General features: G+C 38.9%; 1 protein-coding gene across 1 annotated transcript in view; it reads left to right on the forward strand.

Moving 5' to 3' along the window:
- The first annotated feature begins 12,817 nt into the window (after positions 1-12,817).
- Positions 12,818-23,673, forward strand: part of itga3b (integrin, alpha 3b) — a 74,160-nt gene continuing 63,304 nt past the window's right edge. Inside the window, exon 1 of the mRNA XM_038299703.1 lies at positions 12,818-13,179. Within this exon, the coding sequence (XP_038155631.1) occupies positions 12,944-13,179 (236 nt within the window). The 5' untranslated portion in view covers positions 12,818-12,943. The remainder of the gene's footprint in view (positions 13,180-23,673) is intronic.

A 23,673-nucleotide genomic window follows, 5' to 3' on the forward strand; every position in this document is an offset into this window, starting at 1 on the left:
AGAAACCTGGCTGCAGCAAGAGGATTATGTGAGCATAAATGAGGCAACTCCTTCAAGCTATTTAAATTTTCACATACCCAGAAGTTCTGGGCGAGGAGGAGGAGTAGCAGCAATCTTCCAGTCTGACTTACTGATTACTCCCAAAACAGTTAATACCTACAACTCTTTTGAACATTTAACCCTTAATTTCCCTGATCCAAATTTCAAGGCAAGAAAACCTCTTCTTTTTGTAACTTTGTATCGTCCACCAGGTCCTTACTCTGAATTTTTAGATGAGTTTTCAGAGTTCCTTTCTGATTTGGTATTAAAAACTGACAGGGTCATCATAGTGGGAGATTTTAACATCCATGCTGACATTGAAGGCGATAGCTTAAGAGCAGCCTTTAATGCTATCTTAGACACTATTGGCTTTGTTCAAAATGTGAATAGTCCCACACATTCTCATCTTCATACTTTGGATCTTGTGCTGACATACGGCATAGAATGTGAAGAAATAACAGTATTTCCTCACAACCCTGTCCTCTCTGACCACTTTCTAATAACCTTCAGGATTACTTTAACAGAGTTCTCCTCCCCCAAAAGAAGGTTACATTTTAGTAGATCTTTATCAGATAGTGCAGTTATAAATTTTAAAGAATCTGCTTCACTTTCTCTCTCCTCTTTGTCGCTGAGCAGTGCTGCAGAATGCAAAAGCATAGCTTATTCCCCTTCACAGGTTGATGATTTTGTTGATGGGGTTGCTAGTTCTCTGCGTGCTGCCTTAGACAATGCAGCTCCTTTGAAAATGAAAACCGTTAAAAATAGAAAGCTTGCTCCTTGGTTTAATGCAGAGCTGCGTACTTTGAAGCAAAATGCTAGGAAACTGGAGAGAAAATATCGCTCCACAGGCCTGCGGGAGTCCTTCCTAGTCTGGAAAAATGGTTTACTGCTGTATAAGAGGACCCTTTGTAAAGCAAGAGCAGCATACTTCTCCTCATTAATAGAGGAGAATAAGAATAATCCTAGATTTCTTTTTAATACAGTTGCCAAACTCACCCAGAGCCATAGCTCTGTTGAACCGTCCATTCCACCTGCTCTTAGCAGCAATGATTTTATGGGATTCTTTATAAATAAGATTGATCTTATTAAAAATAAGATCATAAGCACTCCTCTATCCGCGATTGTACCTGAGGTAGTCATGGAATCTGAACCGGGTTTAGACTGCTTTGATCCAGTTGAACTCTCTGAATTAGCAAAATTATTGTCTTCATCTAAGCCTTCAACTTGTATGTTAGATCCAGTTCCAACCAGGTTATTTAAGGAGGCATTCCCTTTGATCTCCTCCTCCATTTTAGATGTGATTAATTTATCTCTGTTTCAGGGATATGTACCTAAAGCTTTTAAGGTTGCTGTAATTAAACCTCTGCTTAAGAAACCGTCTCTTGACCCAGATGACTTGGTTAATTATAGACCTATATCCAATCTTCCTTTCTTATCCAAAATTCTTGAGAAAGTAGTTGCCAAGCAAGTTTGCGATCACTTACACCATAATGAACTTTTTGAAGAGTTTCAGTCTGGCTTTAGAGCTCATCATAGCACTGAAACAGCTCTGGTGAAAGTCACTAATGATATTCTCATGGCCTCAGATAATGGACTTGTATCTGTGCTCGTCCTGTTGGATCTTAGTGCTGCATTTGATACAGTTGACCATAATATTCTTTTAGAAAGACTTGAACATTTTGTTGGAATTAAAGGAACAGCATTAGACTGGTTTAAATCTTATCTATCTGATCGATTTCAGTTTGTTCATGTTAATGATAGATCTTCAACATGCTCAAAGGTTACCTGTGGAGTACCACAGGGATCAGTGCTAGGACCAATTCTATTTACTTTATACATGCTCCCAATTGGTAGAATTATTAGACAGCATGGGATTAATTTTCACTGTTATGCTGATGATACCCAGCTATATCTGTCTATAAATCCAGATGAAGCTAACCCATTACATAGATTACAGGCATGTCTTGAAGACATAAAAACCTGGATGACTCTTAACTTTCTGCTTCTGAATGCAGACAAAACAGAAGTTATAGTCTTTGGACCAGAGTCTTTGAAAAATAAGCTGATTAGTCAGTCACTTCATTTGGATGGGATTAAACTGATTTCAGATAATAAAGTAAAAAATCTTGGTGTTGTTTTTGATCAGGACCTGTCATTTAAATCCCATATCAAAGAGGTTTCTAGAATTTCCTTCTTTCATCTGAGGAACATTGCAAAAATTAGAAATCTCCTGTCCAGGGGTGATGCTGAGAAACTAGTCCATGCATTTGTTACTTCAAGGCTGGACTATTGTAATTCTTTACTATCAGGAAGTCCACAAACTGTAGTTAAGAGTCTTCAGCTGATCCAAAATGCTGCAGCCAGAGTTCTGATGAAAATTAAAAAGAGAGATCACATCTCTCCTATCCTGGCTTCTCTTCATTGGCTTCCTGTTAAATCAAGAATAGAATTTAAAATCCTCCTTCTCACATATAAAGCCTTAAATGGCCAAGCTCCATCTTATATCAGAGATCTGATTGTTCCTTATGTTCCTAACAGAGCACTTCGCTCTCAATCTGCAGGTTTACTAGTGGTTCCTAGAATTTCTAAAAGTAGAATGGGAGGCAGATCTTTTAGTTATCAGGCTCCTCTCCTGTGGAACCAACTACCAGTTTTAGTCCGTGAGGCAGACACCCTGTCTACTTTTAAGGCTAGGCTTAAAACTTTCCTTTTTGATAAAGCTTATAGTTAGAGTGGCTCAGGTTATCCTGAGCTATCTCTATAGTTATGCTGCTATAGGCTTAGACTGCTGGAGGACATAGGGACCCCCATTTCATCATTCTGCTTCATTCTCTTTCTATTCTCCTATTCTGCAGAATCTGTTAGTTCAATCTCTAACCTTCTGCTCTATCTGCTTTTCCTCAGAGTAGCTTTGCCTTGTCTGTTCCTGTTTGGCTGTGACGTCATCCTGGAAAGAAACATCAGCTGTGCTGTGACTGGGTGGATGTGCTTTCTTCGTCCTCTGACATGGGAGCTGGCTCGGAGCTCGTCTGCCTGGCTGTGTGTTTCCTGGACGGGGCCGCCTATTACAGCTGCTTTTGTGTCTCTGCTTCCGTCTTCTTGAACCCAGTCGGCCTCGGCAGATGGCCGCTCACACTGAGCCTGGTTCTGCTGGAGGTTTCTTCCTGTTTAAAGGGAGTTTTTCCTCTCCACTGTCGCTACAAGCATGCTTAGTGTGAGGGATTGTATTGAGTCAATGAGTCGATGCAATCAACTGGTTTTCCTTAGATGGAGAACTTTGTATCAATTTGACTTTATGATCTGGTTGAACTGTGAAGTGCCTTGAGATGACATGTGTTGTGAATTTGGCGCTATATAAATAAACTGAATTGAATTGAATTGAATTGAATCAGAACTGATGACCTGCAAAAAACCTGGTGTAGAAATTATTAGAATAGATAATATACGTTCACTCTTGTTGGAGATAAATCTATTTTAAAAACGAATGGATGGTGACAATATATAAATAGCTGTTCATTTAAAAGAAGAAGGTTTTAGATTCATTATCTGAGCTCAGCTGGCAATCTGTAAACATGGCTATAAATAGAAAGAATATAAATCTATAAATTCCCTGCTTTTGTCCATGTGCAGATTAAGTCTGAGTGTGTTTGCTTGGCAAATTCTTCATTTAGCTGACAGAACAAGATTGTGTTTCATTATTTTGTAAAATAAGTCATTTTAGCCCAGTGTGAGACCTGGCTGGAGTTAAACCGGCCAGTCTGTCCTCCCCACTCAGACACAGGCAGCCATCAGAACATACTGCCTTCATAGCAACTCCATGAGCCATAGCAACGGGCAGGGAGGCCTCGCTGTGAGAGCGTGCTGTGTTTCAGATCCAACCAATGTCCTTGTCTTGTATGTTACATTCACCACTGTAGCTAATGTGGATTAATATTCAATGAAGCTCAACACGAGGCTGCCACTGTTATTTACCCTCTCTCCAGTCTGTTCCGTGCTCACAAGGCCCCACTGTGGAAAAACTCCATATTCTGAGTGTAAAAACTCCCGACAAAACAACAGCAAAAAGTTCTGATTACAGTAGATTCCCTTCAATTGTAAAATGTGATCTTTTTTCAGCTGCATTCTGGAGAACTCAGGTCATGATGTTTTTATCACACATTCCCATCAGGAGCTCCACAAAGCATCCACTCACCCACCCTGTCAGCACTGTATCAAAGGATGCCCTCAGAGGACTCTATGGAGCCGTGCAACATATACGACAAACCACAAAGCCGCAGTAAATGCTGCCAGAAACGGTTTTAATTAAATGGATTTAATGACAGAAAGACCAAATAAATCAGCTGGAGAAGTGGGGAACTGGTGCATTGAAGTTTCTAGGAGTTCCCTTATTTTGTTTGGGGGTGAAGTTTGGCAGTGGGGGAGGGGCTGGTGGCCACACTGGTGTGGCAACAACAGGAAACTGTGATGAATTGTAAAGTTGCTTTCCATGTGGGCTGAGTGGGTGAAGAGATTTGGAGTTTTGGGGGATTCTGGAGCTGGATATAGTTCATCCATCACACTGAGCGTGTTTGTTTACAGTCAGGTTTGGGGAATACGTAAAACCAGGAACCCCCCCCCCTTTAGACTAACCTATAGGAAGGGAAGTTTGAATCTCTTTTCATTTTGGATGAATTAAAATAATCAAGTATCTAGTCAAGACCAAACCAACCGAGACCAACACGAGACGTCTTCAAGGTCTTGGCCTCTAAATGTCATGAGACATTGAGACATGAAGGGGCACCATTTTTACAATTCCTGCAATGTAGCTCCTGGGATATGTGGACAACCAAAATATACTCTAAAATACAAAAATATGAAATAAATAAATGTTTCATGAAATGCTTATATATGTATTTTGTTTTACATATTAAATATAAACAATTTAATAACAAATGTAAGATACTATATCTAAAAACACATTTGATATGATAAACTAAATGCTTGAATGTTGTTAAAAAGTAAATATATTTAATTAGAAGTAAAAATAAGTACTTTCCTGTATATTTTTTTATAGTAAATATATACAAGGAGTAAAATAATAATATGAGTTCTTAGGGGGTTGCCAGTCTGTCTCATTGTTATTTATGGGGCAGAAATGTTTGGGAACCTCATATTTAATACATGATTCAAATATTAAAAATACTAATAAATCATGAAATGCACAATTAAAAGGCCAGCTAAATAACTACTGTCAATTAAGAATTTATTAATTTTAAATGAAATACAATAATTAACTTTATCTTCAAAGAGTAATATAGAGTAAAATGTATTTTTTTACTGTTGAATTGTTATATTTCTTGTTAGATGTTTGGGAACCCCTGTTCCAGGATCTCATCAGGATTTAATTTCATGACAGAAGGTTAAAATAAACGAAGCTTTGTGTAATGAGTTGTTTAGATTTATTTGTTTTTGCTTCACTATCTTGAATTCCTTTCAGCATGCAGGACATTAGTCTAACAAGGAGTCAAGCTGTTTGTTTGAATGGCAGCTTTAGTCTGTTTAGCGTCAGGGGTCAGGCTGGATGTATGGTGGCGGCAGCATGTTGACACTTCACACACTGGCATGTTATCCACCCACATTTGGGATCAGATGCATTTTTTCCTGTAAGATAAGGTCAAAAATGCAACCAAAAAACTTGTAAACAAAATTAAAAAAAATGAAGCAAAAAGGGATGGGCTTTGCAAATTATTTTTACTTCTTTTATGTTTCATTATTTAAAATTTCACAGATTCATTGATTCATTGAATCTAGAAACCCCAAACAAGGTAAAAAAAATGATTTCCTGAGGGGAAAAAAAAGTAAAATGTGGACGCACTGTATATACACAGTATAAATACCTTATGCACCTTTTTCTTCTTCTTCTTTGACTTTTTAAACTGATGTAACAATTAAATGTATCCACTGTAAGATCAATAAAGCCAATCAATCAATCAATCAATCAATCCCTGACCCAGTATAACTGTGGGCCAGATAATACATTTTTGTTCATTTTATGAATTCAAACACCAAAGCAGATGTTTTTACCTAAAAAGGCATCTACATGACAGACATACGAATAAACACTTTATCAAAGAATCCATCACAATGTTTTCCTACTGCAGCCTGATGGATTTTAAGGTGGTGCTAGGAGAGAAATATCAGACTTTCCAACTTCAGCAGGTCTATCAGTTAATTTCCTACAAATTTCTTTAATAACTTCTGATTGCTAAAATGATATAAAGTCTTTCTTTCACATTAAATATCAAGCAGCCTGAATGTTTCTAGATTTAAATGGGTAGTTTTTGAGGTGGGTTTTTACATTGTACCTACAGGGGATTACTACCTCAGTTTCTTCTTTTAGTGTAAATCAAAATTAGTTGGTCCCAAAGTCATTGGTTTGTCTAAAAGTGACCAAGAAGACTTCTACATTTTCAATTAAAGAATATAAAATCATAGGAAAACTCTAGATTTATTTATAAATACTGTTCGATAAACCTTTAAATCCTTTTCATGTTTGCATTTTTTAACAAACCAATGAAGTATCTTTATCAAAAGGCTTTTCCAGACAGATCAATAATGGTGAACCCTAAAACAAACTGTTCAGAAATGACAAACAAAAGCCTACAAGAGCTACCGTAACATTTAATTTCCTATTTGGATTAATAAACCATTTTTGTTATTGAATTCAAAGGCATTGATGGTTTATACAGGAACAGAACATGTAAAACACTTCACACCAAACCAGCTACTTAAATGAAGCACTGAAGAAAAACAAATATATAAGTCTAAGGAAATGTACTTTGAACATTTTTATATTTCGTTACCAGAATATTATTCTGAAACATGTTCCCGCTCATTTATGGCTTCACAAAGGCAGCTCCTTGTGGCCATTTTCTTCCTTTGTCTGTATTTTTAAGGTTAGATTTAGTTTCTCTGACCAACTACTCTGGATTATTATTAAAGAAGAACCCAAAAGAGTTATCTACTTTGGTTAGAATAATAGCTGCTATTAAGCTTTTTGTATAGCCATACTTTAAATTATTAAGCAAATACAAACAAAATGGACTAAATTTTCAAAATCTATTGGGTCACAACACCAATTCAACCATTATCGCTCATCCAACCAATTAGGTTCAATTCAATTCTACTTTTATTACACTAATTTATAAGACATGGCAATTTATAGAGAAAATTCGTCCAGATCATACAGTCAGAAAGGTTCAAAGTTTTCTATCCAATGAAAACCAGCCAATCACATCCAGTCATTGACTTTTGCAGAATTTGATCCTTCAGGATCCAGAGAATGTAGACATTGTGTCGTTGACTCTACAGCAATCCCTCATATTGAGCATGCATACAGCGACAGTGGAGAGAAAAGAATACCTTTTAACGGGGAAAAAACCTCCAACAGAACCAGAGCCAGGCTCAGTGTGAGCGGCTGAGGCCAGTAGGGGTTCAATTCTTTCCATGTTAGAGAAGGTAACAGTTATCTAGCTCTGTCTAGGAGAGGAAAAAAACTAAACAGATGAGCTCTGAGCCAGTTTTTATGTCAAAAGGATGAAAATAAACACAAACAGCTATTCAGAGCAAAAGCTCAGCCCATAGCTATGTCTAGGAGAGAAACGGTAACCTGACTCCGCCAGATGGATTTGCTCCGCATATCCATCTGGAAACCTTCCTTTGAAGTAATTTTGGGAAGGGGCGAAAATACTGGTTAGCTGATTGGCCTATGTTGGTGATGGACGGGCCAAATAAACCAATCAGATCAACGAAGCATATGACGTACTAACAGAGCGACGACGAAAACACAACCACAAGCCAGGCTACTCTTGACGAAACCAGTCGGGAGAAGAGCAAAAACATCTTTTCCTCTGAGGAAAGCCTCCAGAGCAGTGTTTTGCTCTTCTTTAAGTGAAGAAATACTCTGTAATTCCGATAAAACTTGCTCAAGGCTAGTTTCATCGGCTGAAGCCGCCATGTTCTTTAGACTGAACTGTCGCGCTTCTCGTTGCGTCACACCTCAACCCGCCTCAAAGCCAACGCTGATTGGACGTTCGTTTGGTGAACGGCTCCAAATGTTCTTTAACGGAGAGTCTCACGAGGCTAGAGAAACGGGACAAAGCACAGAAAAACAGATCCAAATCTATATGCAGTAATAGAAGTCATAGGCAGCAGCAGCACAGAGGATACCTCATTCCATAACGGTGCAACAGCCAGGTATAGATGGCAAGATGGAGCTACTATGATGAGATGGAAGTAGATGGAAGTTGAAACAATATTTGATGCAGAATTGTCATTTCTACAGCTGAATGTGTTGTTGTTACAACGACAAACTATTAGGAATAGGCAGAAGTTAGAAGAGCACCCAAAATATTATCTAAGAGATAGTGAACATCTGAAACTACAGAAAGGTGCTGACTAAACACAGTAAAAGCCTCCTCAGTGGGCATGTGGAATTTGCACAGTGAACTATGATCCCTCCATGGCATTATTTCACCTCAGATGAAGGCCTGATTACTTCAGGGTGAGTTGGAGCCCATCTGATCAATTAAATAATGGTCAGTGGTCTTAGATTTTAGGCAACAGCCATGCAGTGAAGCAGACATAAGGAAAGATCACAAGCAGCTTTGCAAAAGAAACCAGGTAAGAAGAAGATCCAAACCAAATAAAGGGTTTCCAATAACAAAAAATAAAGCATGAGTGAGAGGGAGATTTAAAAGCAGGGGCAGGAGCCGCTCCAAGAGCTCTGGAAGGGGATTAAGGGTTTAATGAACTGCCCATTGGAAGCCACACATTTCAGCAGCAGGCATTAGAGCAGGGCAAGGGGTGCCTGTCACAGGAGTGCTCATGTGAGGAGGGAACATGAGTCTGCTACCATAGTGGTTAAAAAGGCTCTCTCTAAGAACCCACAACTCAAGATATTATGAGAATTTGCAAAAATCCAGATAATTAATTATCTATATCAGAATCAATCATATATAAATGTAAATGTTCTGTTGGGGTATGGCTAAAGACTGGAGTGGATACAAACTTCCCTCTATGGCAGGATGTATCATTATTTATCCATGGTGGTCCAGCTCATAGGTTGATATTTTTAAGCTAGGGATGCTCCAAAACAAGCCCTCTGTTTCTGATACGATGCTGACATTGCATCTTTGAGTATCGACTGGTACACATATTAACTCAATACAATAGCAACATGAATCATACATACTTTTTGCTGATGAAGATTCTCAGTCATCCAGGTCATAGTCATTCTGTAAAAGTTTTTAAAAAATCCACTGGACTTGGTTTCCAAGATTTGAAGACGTTTCGCCACCTCTCAAGGAAGCTTTTTCAATTCAAATTTCTGGATCCGCAGTGAGTTTGACTCTTTATATAGACAAGGCCTTGTATCGCTTGGAAACATGCAAATGGTAACCGATGAATGGGTCGTTTGGTTCCATCGTTAGCCTGTAATATCTGAAACCTGTCTATGATTCTGAAGGTCGGTTGTTAAAGGGGGGGATTGTCGTTAAAGGAACGACAATCCGAAACGTCTTCAAATCTTGGAAACCAAGTCCAGTGGATTTTTTTTTTACTTTTACGGAATATACATACTTTTATTACTTATTTTGTATGTAGCATATTAGAAAAGGCTTGATCAAGTCTTATTACTCAAACAGAGAACAACAGTCAACAAAGTAGTTGTGAAAATAACCAAACCATTGATCTTCTCCTGCTTATCTGGCTGGGTCACGGTGGGGCGGGGCCGACAGTCTATGGGGGAAACCTGGGGTACACCCTGGACAGGTCACCATTCTGTCTTAGGGCAAAACAGAGACATAGAGATGCCAGTTGACCTAACAGTGATACCTTTGGAAAGGAGGGGGGAGCAAGCATGAGTATCCAGAGAAAACCCACTTATGAATAGGGAGAACATGCAAACTCCATGCAGAAAGACCTCAGGCCAGATATTGAACCAAATAGAAACAGCACCACCCTGCAGCCCAACACCTAACCCATTTGAGATTAACCAATGGGCGACTTAAAACTCTAAACAGAAACAGAGAGAAGGAGAGTGTCTCTATCAGAATACTGATATGGAAGATTTTAGATGCTGGTTGAGATATTCTGAAATTTTTTTTTTGCTGATATTTGACTGATTTCCAATATTATTATCAGATTCGAAAATCTCTAGTTTAAGCAATCAAGTTTTTTTTTTTTTTTACTAATCCTACAGTAAATATGTGAAAAGTAGGGGAAAATGATGTGATGAAGTAGGGAAAGAAATTGACTTATTTTACCAGCATATGGCAACATAAAGAATGTTTACTGGAAAGAATATCAGACAATTTCTTTGTATTCGCTACTGTTAACATGCGACCCAACAGTAGCACTGCAGCTCAGGTCGTTATTGCTGGACATCAGACAAATTTAAGCTGGGCTTGAACACCCTTATAGAAGATAAAGATAGTCAATAAATATTAAATAAATCATCTCCCGTCCTCTATGTTTACATACAAGCTAACATTAGCACTGCAGCACAGATTGCTAATCCTAATGCATGAGGTCAGAAAGGTGGAGTTTCACTTTCATGCCATCTTTGTAAAAAAAAGATTGTAAATAAAACCCAAAACAAACATCCAGAAACCTTCTTATATTAATGCCTAAACTGGTGTCAGCATTGCTGCTCAGTTTATCACTGCAGGATGTCCAGAAAGGACACAGCTTGGCTATTGCTTCATAAAATATTTAATAAATAATAAACTAAGCTATGACAGAGTTGGGTCTGTTTTCCAGTGCTTAGACCTGTTTCTCTCCTAGACATTCCTATGGGCTCAGTTTACATGTAGGTTATCACTAGCAATACAGGAAGTTAGAAAGAGGGAAAATTTCAAAATTACATTCCAACAGAATCATTGCCTTTTTTTAAACTACTTCAGTAAAACATTATGACTGGTGAAGCTAGAAAACAATTCAAAGTTTAAAGCTTACCAGTGTCAGGTTGGTTTGATGTTTTTGATCACCCAAATGTAGAGATGAGGAGGCAGAGATGAGTTTGTAAATTTAATAAGTTTCCTCAAGCAACTGAGGCAAAAATCCAAAAATGAAAGATGCTGAAAGCAAAATTTTAGGAGAACTTCAAGGAAAAACAAACACGAGAAGCCAGGAAATGACAACAACAATAACCAGCAAAAAGTGACTGAACATGAGGTGTATAAATAGGAGACTGAACAAAGACCAGACTAATCAGCAGATTGGGAGCACGTGTGAACAGAGGAGTCTAGAAGGGAGCTAGGGAAGAAGAGAGTGTTTTCAAAAGTAACTACTGTTGAAAACACAGAATAAACACAGAAAGACGTGAATCAAAGTGTAACTGAAAACTCAAAAAAGAAAACAGAACCAAAAAGTGCAGAGTCATGACAACCGGAGCCATGTTTTAAATTCCATATAAACAGGATCAGGGCTGCTCAGTGGAGCAGTTGGTAGCACTGCAGAGAGTTCCTGGTTCAATTCCTGGCCTGGGGTCCTTCTGCATGGAGTTTGCATGTTTTCTCTGGGTACTCTGGCTTCCTCCCACAGTCCAATAACATGACTGTTAGGTTAATTGGCTTCTCTAAATTCTCCTCAGGTGTGAGTGTGAATGATTGTCCTGTTTGTCTCTGTGTTGCCCTGTGATGGACGGGCGACCTGTCCAGGGTGGACGCCGCCTCTCACCCATAGACAGCTGGAGATAGGCACCAGGCACCCCTTATGTAGCCTGGGTGCCATTCCTAACTTAGTCCCGCCCACAACGTTTGAGGTCGGGAAGTTCGGTCTGGCATTGCTCAATAGTAGCGCGAGTATGCTCGGACAATATCTGGTGGGCCAATCAAATTGTCAGGGCGGGGTTTATACGATGATGGACAGATGATCAACAGTAACGTAATCAACCACGTCACCAAAGCGCGCTTGGGTGACAACAACAATGGCTGCCGCTGGAGAGTTTAGGTGAGTAAATTCTGCTATTAGGTCTGTTCTAGAAGATATCGACAGCAAATAAATTTTAAAAGAGGAACAGAGAAACTTCTTATTCTAGGCGTGAAACTGCACGCTTTCATTTTTGTTGACAACAACTATGCCTCGCTTAACATACGCACGCACTCCGTTGCTCTTATTGGTTGTAGGTCTATCCAATTGAGTGCAGAGGCATTTTTTTTCCTGGTTCGTTCAAAACACGCCCCATAATCACAGCTCTATGGAGCAGAATCAGACTCATATTCTGACTAGAATTGAGTAGGACTACGTCAGGCTAGCCCTTATGACCCCACTTGGGATAAACGTGACGGAAAATGGATGAACAAACAGGATCCTTCCACCCGCCCATCCCTGGAACATGCCTCCCTGAGCTGAAAGCCATATCAGCATTCAGTGTCTCACTGTCTAATCTTAGATCCATCTGATAAATGTTTCTCTTTTGTTTGTTTTTTTCTATGGACAGCCTGCCACAACACATTCTGGGTACAAATGTTAGCACGCAGCTCCCAATTTAAACATTTAAGGACTTTAATAGGAAAGTGGAAATTCATCTAAATAAACACCATATTGAGAGAAAAGGCTGAACTCTGTGGTTTTTACTTTCTATTGCTACTCAAGGATTTTGGAGTTTTTGCTTCAATAAGCAAGATAGCAGGCGACAAAAGAGACAAACTGTCAAAAGAAAGAGAAAACTGTGTCCCTCGACAGAATCCATTTAGGGTGAATGAGTGTGCACTTGATTCAGAGAGGCTGAGAGAGGAAGAGCAGGGAGCAGGAGAGGGCGGTAGAGGCAGGGGGAGGGAGGGAGGCAGGCAGACACCTCAGCACTGCCCCAGCGGCTCAGGCTACCTGTTGGTCCTCACTGCGGGAGAGAAGGACGCCGGACATGGTGGTGAACCTGAGCGGGGGAAGCAGACTTCACATGAGGAGGAAGAGAAGCTCCAGCATGTTTCCACGCATATTACTCTGCTCTGTTTTGTTCGCGTACCACGGGACGCAGACCTGCAATGGATTTAACATAGATGAGCAGTTTCCTGTGATTAAAGAGGGGAAAACCAGCGGGAGCTTCTTTGGATTCTCAGTGGCTCTGCACAGACAGACCAAGGTCTCCAACAGATATCTGTAAGTTGTCGGATGTGCGTGTTTTTACAAACTCTTTTCTGTCACCTTAATGAATTTACAGGCTGTCATGTGCCCGTACTAGATCCGCTCCTTCCGAAAACAGCCATTACCTGCATGAGAGGAGCGGGTTTGGTGCGCATTCACCTGCGTTACCCAAACCTTTGCGCACGCTGCAGGCTGCAGGAGCAGAGCCTCTAACGCGCACATTACTCTATAATCACACCTTTGTTTCCTCAAAGCATTAAAAGACGGAAAAGGGTGGATTAATGTTTTTAAGGAGTTTGAAATTGTTTTAGAAAACCCGTAGACCCAGGGCCGGACCAACCATGTATGGGGCCCCAAGCAGAATTTCAAATTAGGACACCTTTCTTTTCCTAAGTGTTGAAGGAAGCAATTTCCAACAATATACCCAAACAACAAAACTATTGATTTAACCTTAAAATATAACTCTATTAGAATTTATTTTTACTGAAAGCCAAAAAAATCAAGACTCTATTAAAATAAATTGGGGTAAAAGTTTGCATGTATTCTATTTGTATTTATTTTAATCAATAATAAAAAATATTCTAAAGTGGCAATTACTTTAGTTAAACAGTTTAAAGACATTTGAAGGAAGTATCAAAATAAGAAAAATGTTATTTTGAAATATGAATACTGTTCTTAATTGCTAAATGAAATTTATAAATCAACAAAACATGACTTAATATATGAACAATTTCTAATCTAATTTCTCCTATATATATATATATATATATATATATATATATATATATATAAAAAAGAATTGTTGAAAGGGCATCAAACATGACAGAAATAGTGATGAAGATTTTAGATATAATCAACTGAGTTTGCAGAGTCTGCATGTGAAAGGTGATCCCAGAACACAGCTATAACAATTCCTCTTAGGGTTAATAAGTCCATCTTTTCAAACTTAAGCATTAGAACTCTTCAAATCGCCAGTTGGATAAAAACTTAACTCTTTGCTGTAAATTGAAAGTCTTCTTAACCACAAGTTCAATGACAGCTCTTAACTTTTTACTCAGGTTATTTTTTTTATTCCTAATTCCAATCTTCGTATGCTTCGCCTGAAACAACCAATGGGAACAACAACTGACTGAATCCACAGTCTGCAGCTAAATATGAAGTAAAACCTTTGGTTGAAAAACCAAAGGAAAGTATTCTAGATTATAGAATAGATATAAGTGCAGTTTGTTTTCTTTAACCTCTTCATAAGTTAACTTAAATCTCTGCTTGCCGCTGATTTTTCTTCAGTTTCTGTTTATGGACATAATAAAGTCATAACAAAAGCACATAACATGGGTCTTAACTTCAGCATTGGAGTGTTTGCTGAAACAATGCAGAGCTTATTGCTTCCGGTAGTATCAGGTCAGAAACGTGATGGGACTCGTTGTTTTAGTGTGCAGGGTTCAGCTGTGTGAAGTGGAGACATGTCAAAATGTATCTCCGGAGGCCATCAAGCAGATTTTCTTTATCTGACAACAAGAATTTCCCTCTTAGTTTTACAGTCATATCAATCTGTATTTTGCTCATTTAATATTTCCACTTAAAGATATATTTACAGCTAATTGCATATAATTACAATACCATCTATGATTTGGAGACAGGGATTACTGATAAGGGTTTTTCCATGATTACATTTAAAATGGTTGCAGTATATTTTACTGGATATAGTATAGAAGAGTTAAAACCATGGATATAAGTGTGCTTAACCCCCCCGAAACCTTCTCAATGTGAATAACAGTTCTTTGAAACTCTCAAGTTCCTGGTGTTGGATTTAAGTCAACCAATAACCGTGGCCTCTCCATCCTTCCGCATCTGTGATCGCACCGCATCTCCCTAACTTCGGCCCATCTGTGTCACAGTTCTGCTTTCACACAGGAAGGAACTTGTAAACCACCTGTAAACTGCTTGTCATCAGCGCGTGGAGCTTATCAGTTTAATTCCTGCAAGGTGCCAGATTAAAAATGTGCCACAGAGTTTAGGTCCGTTACTGGAACAGATAGCTCTGTGCAAGTGACATATGATGTGCCATCACAGCTCTGTCCCACAGGGGTCCTTTCATTGCTTTGTCTGGAGCCTAAGAAGGGTGAGATAAGGTAAAAATGAGACTGTAGGGGCAGTGATGAGGAAAATATAAAACACTGGGATCTAAATGAAAGGGAAATAAAAGGATTCCTAATTAACCTTTATGTTAGCACTGTTATGCTGATGTTTCCTACTTGATTGTAATGTAATAGACTCAGTTAGACCGGGCAACACAGACTGAAAGGTCAGAGGGCATTTAAGGCTTTCTTTTGGAGCATTATGTAGAAATGTAGAACCTGAACTGGCCACCTTTAACTAGCTTCAAAGAGAAAACACATTAAACTGGTTTTACATTTGAATAATTTTGTTTTAATTAACAGATTTTTTTTAGGTTCTATCCAAGGGCTGCAAACGGCATGTAAAATTTAACTTGATTGCCGAAAATAAAAATACTGATGGTGAAATTCAACATTGTTAGGCAACTTCTGCATAGTTTTATTGGTGTGAAGAATTACTGGGATCACTATAACTACTTATTTATCATTTTTAAACTGTACATTAATACATTTTTGGGGCAAAACTGGTTACAAAAAATGGATGGGCAAAATGATGCAAATATGGAAAAATGACGCAAAATCCCAGTGATCAATAATGTCATCACATATATTCCCTTTTTATATGTTCCAGCTCTAATCCAAACATGCAGATGCTTTTATTTTTAGTTTAGGAAAAGCTGCTCACTAGCATGAACATGATTGGTGTGACTTACCTTTTGCTGTAGTATATCTTCATTATCTACTAATGTTGGTCATTTTTAAATGTATTGGTCTGATAGAGAAAAGATTGGTCATGTGACAGTGATGATGATGTAGCAAAGTATTTTGGGTGTTTATCAGAAGCAGAAAGGCTTTTTTTACTGGTTGGTTTGTCAAAAGTGTAGGAATGAATCTAAAATTTTGTATTATGTGAATATGGGTTGCCATACGTACAGTACTGTGCAGAAGTTGGAAACCATCCCTAATTTCTCAGCTTGGAAAAATCACATTCTTTGTAATAATCTTTAGTGGTTTTGATGAATCCCGTTCGTGTTTTATGGGCCTTATACTGTTTGTTCTTATAGGATTTTTCTTGATTTTACAGATTTTTTTGTGTGGACAACAATATAAGATCAGACCATGTGTTTTTAAAAACTTTTTCTTAACAAAAACTAACGTTGGAGCCCCTCAGTAAACAGTTTATATCATAGCTGTTATGTGCAAAGCTTAGGAAGCAACTTTTTCAATAGGGTTTGCCTTCACACCATTGGGTGGACGTTTATTTAAATATGTTACAAATAGAAATATCAACAACAAAACATTGCAATGCTGCCTGGCCAAGTACTTTTGGACATCATATCTGTCAACTTACACAGAAACTGAACCTCTTTGAAACTCTGGCGGTTGAGCTATTTTGTTAGCTAACTGAAGATCACAGGTACTCTGTTTTAAAGCAAAGAACAAAAAAAGAAAAATGGGATTTATTTTGACAAAGAATAAAAGTGAGACTTTTTTTGCAAATGCCTATTTTGAAATCAGCTTAACTGGGACATCTCTTACAATAGATAAACAGTTCCTAAAGTCAGACATAGAGCCGGATTGATGAGTCATGGTTTAGGTAACTGCTGTATAATTGTTTTGTCTCCTTAGTAAACTGTATTTTCTAAATCAGACTCTGTTTGAAGGTAACGTTAAAAAAACACTGGTTCATAAATGAAGTTTAGAATCTTGTAATGACAGAATGAGCAGAAAATATTCAGCCTGAAGAAAACAGTTTCAGAACTGATGTAAGATATTAGGTGGAAGCCTGGCTGCCGAGAATGAATATAAGTAGATGCAGGAGGACTCAAGATTTTTGTCTTAACTTGCATTTTGTTTGAATAGAACCTTTTTGTCCTCTCATTATTCAGAAATACTGAAAGTGTTCACCCCCTAAATTCTTACAGAAGGTTTTCTTTAACCTGTTGAGACATCCATCATTATCCAGTATGGTGTGATTTGGGTGGTTTTTGTTGTAAGCAAATAACCTTTTGGAAATGAAAATAATAAAAAAAAAAGATGCAAACCATATATAAAACTTTGAAAAACACTTTTAAGCAACAAACGTTCTTAAGCTTAGCTTTGTTTTTTTCTCAGATTTTATTGCTTCATGTGTTCTTTTTTTATTTTGTTTTCCATATTTAAATTATTTAAAATTGATTTATATTTTTATGTTTTTTTATGATGTTTTTTATTTATTTTATTTATTTTTATTTTTCAAACTTCTTGTATTTTCTGCTTTTAAAATGACGTTTTTCCGGATCACATTCTCTTCAACTTGAGCCCATTGATCAGTGAAAATGTTGCTACCATCCCTGCAGGTTAGGCAGAGTGGGGGTGGGTGTTCAGCTAAAGGCAGATATCGTTGCCTCTGGAGTCAAACTGCACCTGAACAACCTAAAGCAACCTGAGCCCAATTTGTAGCGGGGTATACTACCTCTCTCTGTCTTTGAATCTGTCCTTTAGAGGGTTTTTGTTGTTGTCTTCAGTTGTGGTGAGGAGGAGGGACGGGGCTGTCAGCTGGCCATCTATTGGCTCCTACATTTCTTTGACCCCATGGTATGCTTGGAATGTTTCACTTTTCTGTGCAAAGTCACAACCTGTCGGGTTTCAGGTTGAGGCAAGCTGCAAGTGAGAGTGATGATCTGAGCTGGATGCAATTCTTTAGAGAAAGGCAGCTTCTTAATAATAAAAAAAATCCTGCTTTTTAAGATGAATTTTGATTAGATAAGTCATTATTCTTTAAGCAGATGAATATTTAAACAGAGTTGAAATGTTTTTTGCTTTTCTTTTTCCTAAATGTCCATCTTACTGCCTGAGGCTATGAAAACCAGACATTTATTTAATCGGGACCTTCCCCTCAGTGCTCCGAGGTGCTAATTAAACTGGTATGTTGTGGTATACACTCTAATCTGATGTTCAGTCAGAACATGCAGAAGGCACAGGTTCTGCTTTTCTTTCAAAATCAAATGTTCTCCATGTTAAACAGCAGCTGTTATAAGAAAAGGCTCACAGAACAGTCTCAGTGTACCAGGAACCAATTAAAGGCAACTGATTTTAACAGAGTAGGATGAGATTTCCCTTAAACCAAAGACTTATGGGTGTCCTAGTTTCTGCTTTTATTTTTAATTCTGTCATTTTCGGTCTGTCTCCCACAGAACTTCCTTTACAGAAATATATGACTTCACCGTCACTTCTCTCTTAGATTAAACAGCGGACACAATAGCACTAACAGTAAATGTCATGTAGGAAAAGGAACCATGTCCCTTTGATTTAGTCATACACTTCAGTCATACACTTCGTCATATTTGCTCATATTTAGCCGCTCTGTGCTTCAATTTGCATGAACATTTCCAAATAAAATCCTAGTTTATTATTTAGGAATATATAAAGAATAATTCTATAATACATGGATCTATCACCAGGACAACCAGTTTATTCTTTGTAAATCTGGCCCTTATGTTGTTAGAAGAAAGCTGCTGTGTGGAGGAAATGCGCCATGTTTAAGTCAAACACAGAGCAGATTTTAAGAAGAAGCTACTGTGGTCAAATCAAAACATTTAGCCTAAATGCACAAATGCCTTATTTCAAAGATAACTTGCACTCATACCAGCTAAAGCCAAGGAACATGGTGGTGGCAGCATCATGCTGTGTTGACTTTAAGAGCAACAGAGAAGCTTAAAAGATCAAAAAAGACCAAACAGATGTACTAATGTTTGTAAAATGATAAAGATGAAAATATGGAAGAGTATAAATATTTTTAGAGGCTATGGAAGAATAGTGAACTACGTAGAAGAGTTCACAGAGAGATGTATCCACCTTGAAATATATCAACATATTTAATGTCCTTTTAGCGTACGGACGGCGATGATAGTTATGGACATGGCATGCTTCCAATATTGCTCTTTATACACAGGCAGGTGCTCTTTGTCTTTAAAGCGTGGCTGAGGGGGAACTTTTTAAGGTGCTGCAATAAATCACTTTAAGATGGTAACCTTTGACTCCATGCACGATAGCAAGCCAGTGCTAGCTGATGTGCCACAGTTCAAAGAAGGCATTGTTATATACTGAAATGCATAATTGGCATGCCAGTAATTTGAAAGTAACTAGTTATGAAATGTGAATCTGTTTTTAACAGGTTTAATATATTGTTTATTTTTTTAAATTTTTATGATAGGTTAGAAGCACAGAAAATATAGCAAATCAAACGTTATGTTTATTAAGTTTAAAAATCTTTTGTTTCTAACTTTGGCACCAGCACAAGTTCCTTTATTATTCTGCAGCCGCATGATTAACATTTTGTCATAGGATGTTGAAAGGTTTGCAAGTCAGATTTTATGCCTCCTGCTTATCGCAGGAAAGATAATCAAAGGCAAGACAAAGTTCAGGTAGTGACAAACGTTTCTGGAACACAACACCCTGCAGCATAAGGAAGGAGCAAAAGCAGGTTAATGTTCTAGAGAGGGAAACCTGCAGCTTTAAAAATGTAATGCTCCAGAGATACAATACCTTTTGCTCTTCCAGACATTTCTCACCTTTGAAGCGGGGAATTAATCCAGCCGCATCAGGTTACGCAGGCATCGTTTCAGACAAAGCATGCTTTAAATGATGCGTCTGCAAAGAACATGTCCTGCTCTGTTTTCTGTGGTGATCTTTGTGGTTCTGAGTACGAGCACCACTTCCACAGACTGCCACTCTGGGTTTCTGAGCAAGAAACTTAACCCCACACTGTTAATTCCACACCGTAACCCAGGCGCCCCACGATGGCGGCCCAATGCTCCCCAATGGGGATAAGTTAAATGCAGAGGTAAATTGCTCCAAAGTTCAATATTATTATAAATTCCTTTATGAATGACTGTGCTGAGGGAAATATGCAGAAACAGCAGTGAGAGTAATAGTTGTACAATTTTGACTAAACTTGCCAAAAACATAGAAAAAGTCTCTAGATCAGGGGTCACCAACCTTTTTAAGGCTGAGGGCTACTTCATGGCTACCAAGTCATAGGAAGGGCTACCAATACTGACCTATGAACTGGAGGGATCAGTGTTCACCTACAGTAAATCTCATCCATAAGAAACTCATTTTTATTCTTATTTTATTATTTTATTCATTCCTTTCTTTTGAAACCACTGAAATATGATAAAATAGTTAACATGATGAAATACACATAAATGATTAAAAAGAAGAGCAACACAATAAAAAAAAATTAAACTTAACCCACTGAGTGAGTTGTTCTGTTTTCAGAAGATGAAGAGGGCACCCCATGTGGTCCTTGAGGGCCTCTTGGTGCCCGCGGGCACCGCGTTGGTGACCCCTGCTCTAGTTTTTCATATAGTCACCTCTTTAAAATAAAATACAATTCTTAAAAGGGTCTTACAGCTGCACAGATATAGTGACAAAGTTGCTTAGTTAGCAACAGAGGACTGTTGCTCCAATTCTGTGTCACTACCAAGAGCATTGCAGTACAGGGCGCTGTAGCCATCATATGCTAGCCAGTTTTACTGTGAGACTGACAGCTTTTCAAAATAAAGTGCATTTGAACATTTCCTGGTCAATAGTTAATATTGATATTTGACAGACTTGGCCAATAATGACTTTTCCTATGATGAGATGATGCTAAATTATAAAGGGAAACAGACCAAACCCAGCTTGAATCAACTAGAATACCGTATTTTCACGACCATAAGGCGCACCGTACTAAAAGGCGCACTCTCAGTTATGTGTCCAATTTCTGTATTTAACACACACATAAGGCGCACCGGATTATAGGGTGCGTTTTTTATATACAGGTACATGTCCTCTACTACCTTTAAATAGCTCTACTGCGTATTTAAAAATACAGCGGGGGCAAAACTGAGTATGACTGTGCTTTATTCATGTATTTATTACAAAGTATTAATCAAACCTGGGAGCTGGCCGTGAGACAGACACATCGCAGATGACACAGCGCTGTGGTCACTCCTAAATTAACTTAAAATCCTGAAACCTGCCGACGGAATATGTTCGCTTTTATTACCGGTATCCTGGTGCCTGCAGTTTAAATTATTTAGATGAAAAACACCTGCCAGCAGCCGCGGTGAACCCCAGGCTGCCCAGCCTACAGGCTGCTGATGAAGAGATTTCTGCTGTCAGCGCACCGCTGGTATGTGGGGGTCTGAGCGCCTCCGACAGAAATAGATAATCTGGATGAACTGACTGCATTATGAAGTTTTCAGGTGGACTTTCTCACTTAAAAACATATTAAAACTACTTTATTCCCACTGATCACAGCAAATATAGCTGCAAGATTTAGATTATTTAGATGAAAAAACAGCTGCCAGCCACCGCGGTGAAGAGGAGGAGACCCGGCCCGGAGGCTGCTGTTGAATTAAGTTTTCAGGTAGAAAAATAGAGCGGGAGCAAAACTGAGTATGTTTGTGCTTTATTCATGTATTTATTACAAAGTATTAATCAAACCCATCAAAGTCATCCTCCTCTGTTTCTGAATTAAACAGCTGCGCTAAATCAGACATGCCAGTTTCCCCTTCTTCGCTGTCAGAGTCACTTTCCGTGCAGCGCGGCTCCTCAGAAATAATGCCGGCTTTTGCGAAAGCTTGAACAACAGAGCCAGCAGACACGTTAGTCCATCTACAATCCATCCGCAAACGGTGGCGTAACTTGCCCGGCGCTGCCTTCCACTTATCCTGAAACTGTGGTCTCCGTCTGTCATCCATCGCTCCCACGCCGCTCGCAGCCTTACTTTGAACGGCCGCTTCACACCGATGTCGAGCGGTTGAAGTTCCTTTGTCAGACCCCCGAGATAACGGCGAGCACAGCGTTCATTTGATTCACCTTTTTTTTCAAATCGGCTATGAGATGGGCACGCAGCGATGGTGATGCGTGGAAAAAACCACCTGGTCTCCTCACATACACCTGCCTCAGCCACGCTTTCATCATCTCCTCATCCATCCAGCCTTTTTCATTTGCGTTAATATCATATGTCATCAGAGCGCTGTGCCTGTCTCGCTGTCAGCTCCCAGATCAGCTTCTCTGATTGGTTGATGCGGCGCGTCCAGCAGCAAAACTTAAATTTTTCCATCTCGAGCAGCAGCAGCACGTTGGCGGTGCGTCAGATGCTTAAACGCTCCCGACGCACTGCGCCTGCTGCACCAAAACGCGCTGCGGGACCTTTTGCTGCACCTATACGCGCGTCAACCATTGACTTTGCATGTAAACTCGCTGCTTCTGCTGCACCTGCTGGGTCCGGTTCACACCGATGTCGAGCAGCGTTAATTTGTTTCCCCATGTTTTTCACATCAGCTGTGAAATGGGCACGCATGGAGTTACATATTAACAGCGATGGTGATGAGTGAAAAAAAAACACCTGGTCTCCTTACATTCAGCCACTCTTTCATCATCTCCTCAATGAGGTGGTCTCAAAAGTCGCAGTTACAACACACATAGGGCGCACCGCACCAAAGGGCGCACCGCACATTTTGAGGGAAAAAAAAGACGTTTAAGTGCGCCTTATAGTCGTGAAAATACGGTACGTACTATTGGAAAAGAGGCTTTAGCTCTCTGTACAGCTGACGGAATCTCTGGTTCACATTCTTCTCTAACTCGAATTATATTAAGGGCTTGACCCTAAACATTAAAGGGCTTTAACCCCTTTTAAATTGTTGAAACCCTTTACAGTACAGTATTTTATTCTTTAGGTTTTAACTCTTCTTCTTATACATTTTTCTAAGGTCCATATTTGTGTGACTATTTTTTCTATAACCTTTTGCTGCTGTAAACCCTAGAATTTGCCCGTTGTGGGACAATAAAGGGATTTTCTATTCTATTTTATTCTTTCAAGGGGGCAGGAGCTATTTTACAATAAATAGCTTGTAGTTGACTAAATCTGAGACTGGCGCACACTTATCCAGATCTTTGTCTGAGTCTCTTAGACAAGATTATCCACTTCATTCAAGCATCCACCGACTACAGCCCAAACAATGTGTCGAAAGGCACTGAGAAAGACAAAATGCAAGTTATGACCACGTTTGTGTTTTGGTGGGCCTGGTTTCAACAACACACAAAGGAGCGCCGAATTATACATTTTCCTACTGTAATCAAAGGCAAGAAGACACTGAATCGGCTTAAGCCAAACTCTTTAGCAAAACTGATGATTTTCACATGACCACTCACCAAAGTCCTACAAAAACACCAGCAAAGCCTTTGCTGTTTTTTTTCATCTAAAGATACTTTCATCGCAATAAAAGTCTGTTTCTGGAATATATCAAACCAATAGCTCATTGTTTAGCTAAAAGCTACTTCTTCTCTCTGTATTTTTTTTCTACAACATGCTCATATTTGGAATCTGTTACCACTGCGTAAATCACCAAGGCCTCTG

The sequence above is a fragment of the Cyprinodon tularosa genome, unplaced genomic scaffold, assembly GCF_016077235.1.
Source record: "Cyprinodon tularosa strain WSP-4 unplaced genomic scaffold, ASM1607723v1 ctg433, whole genome shotgun sequence".
In the NCBI taxonomy this organism is placed as follows: domain Eukaryota; kingdom Metazoa; phylum Chordata; class Actinopteri; order Cyprinodontiformes; family Cyprinodontidae; genus Cyprinodon; species Cyprinodon tularosa.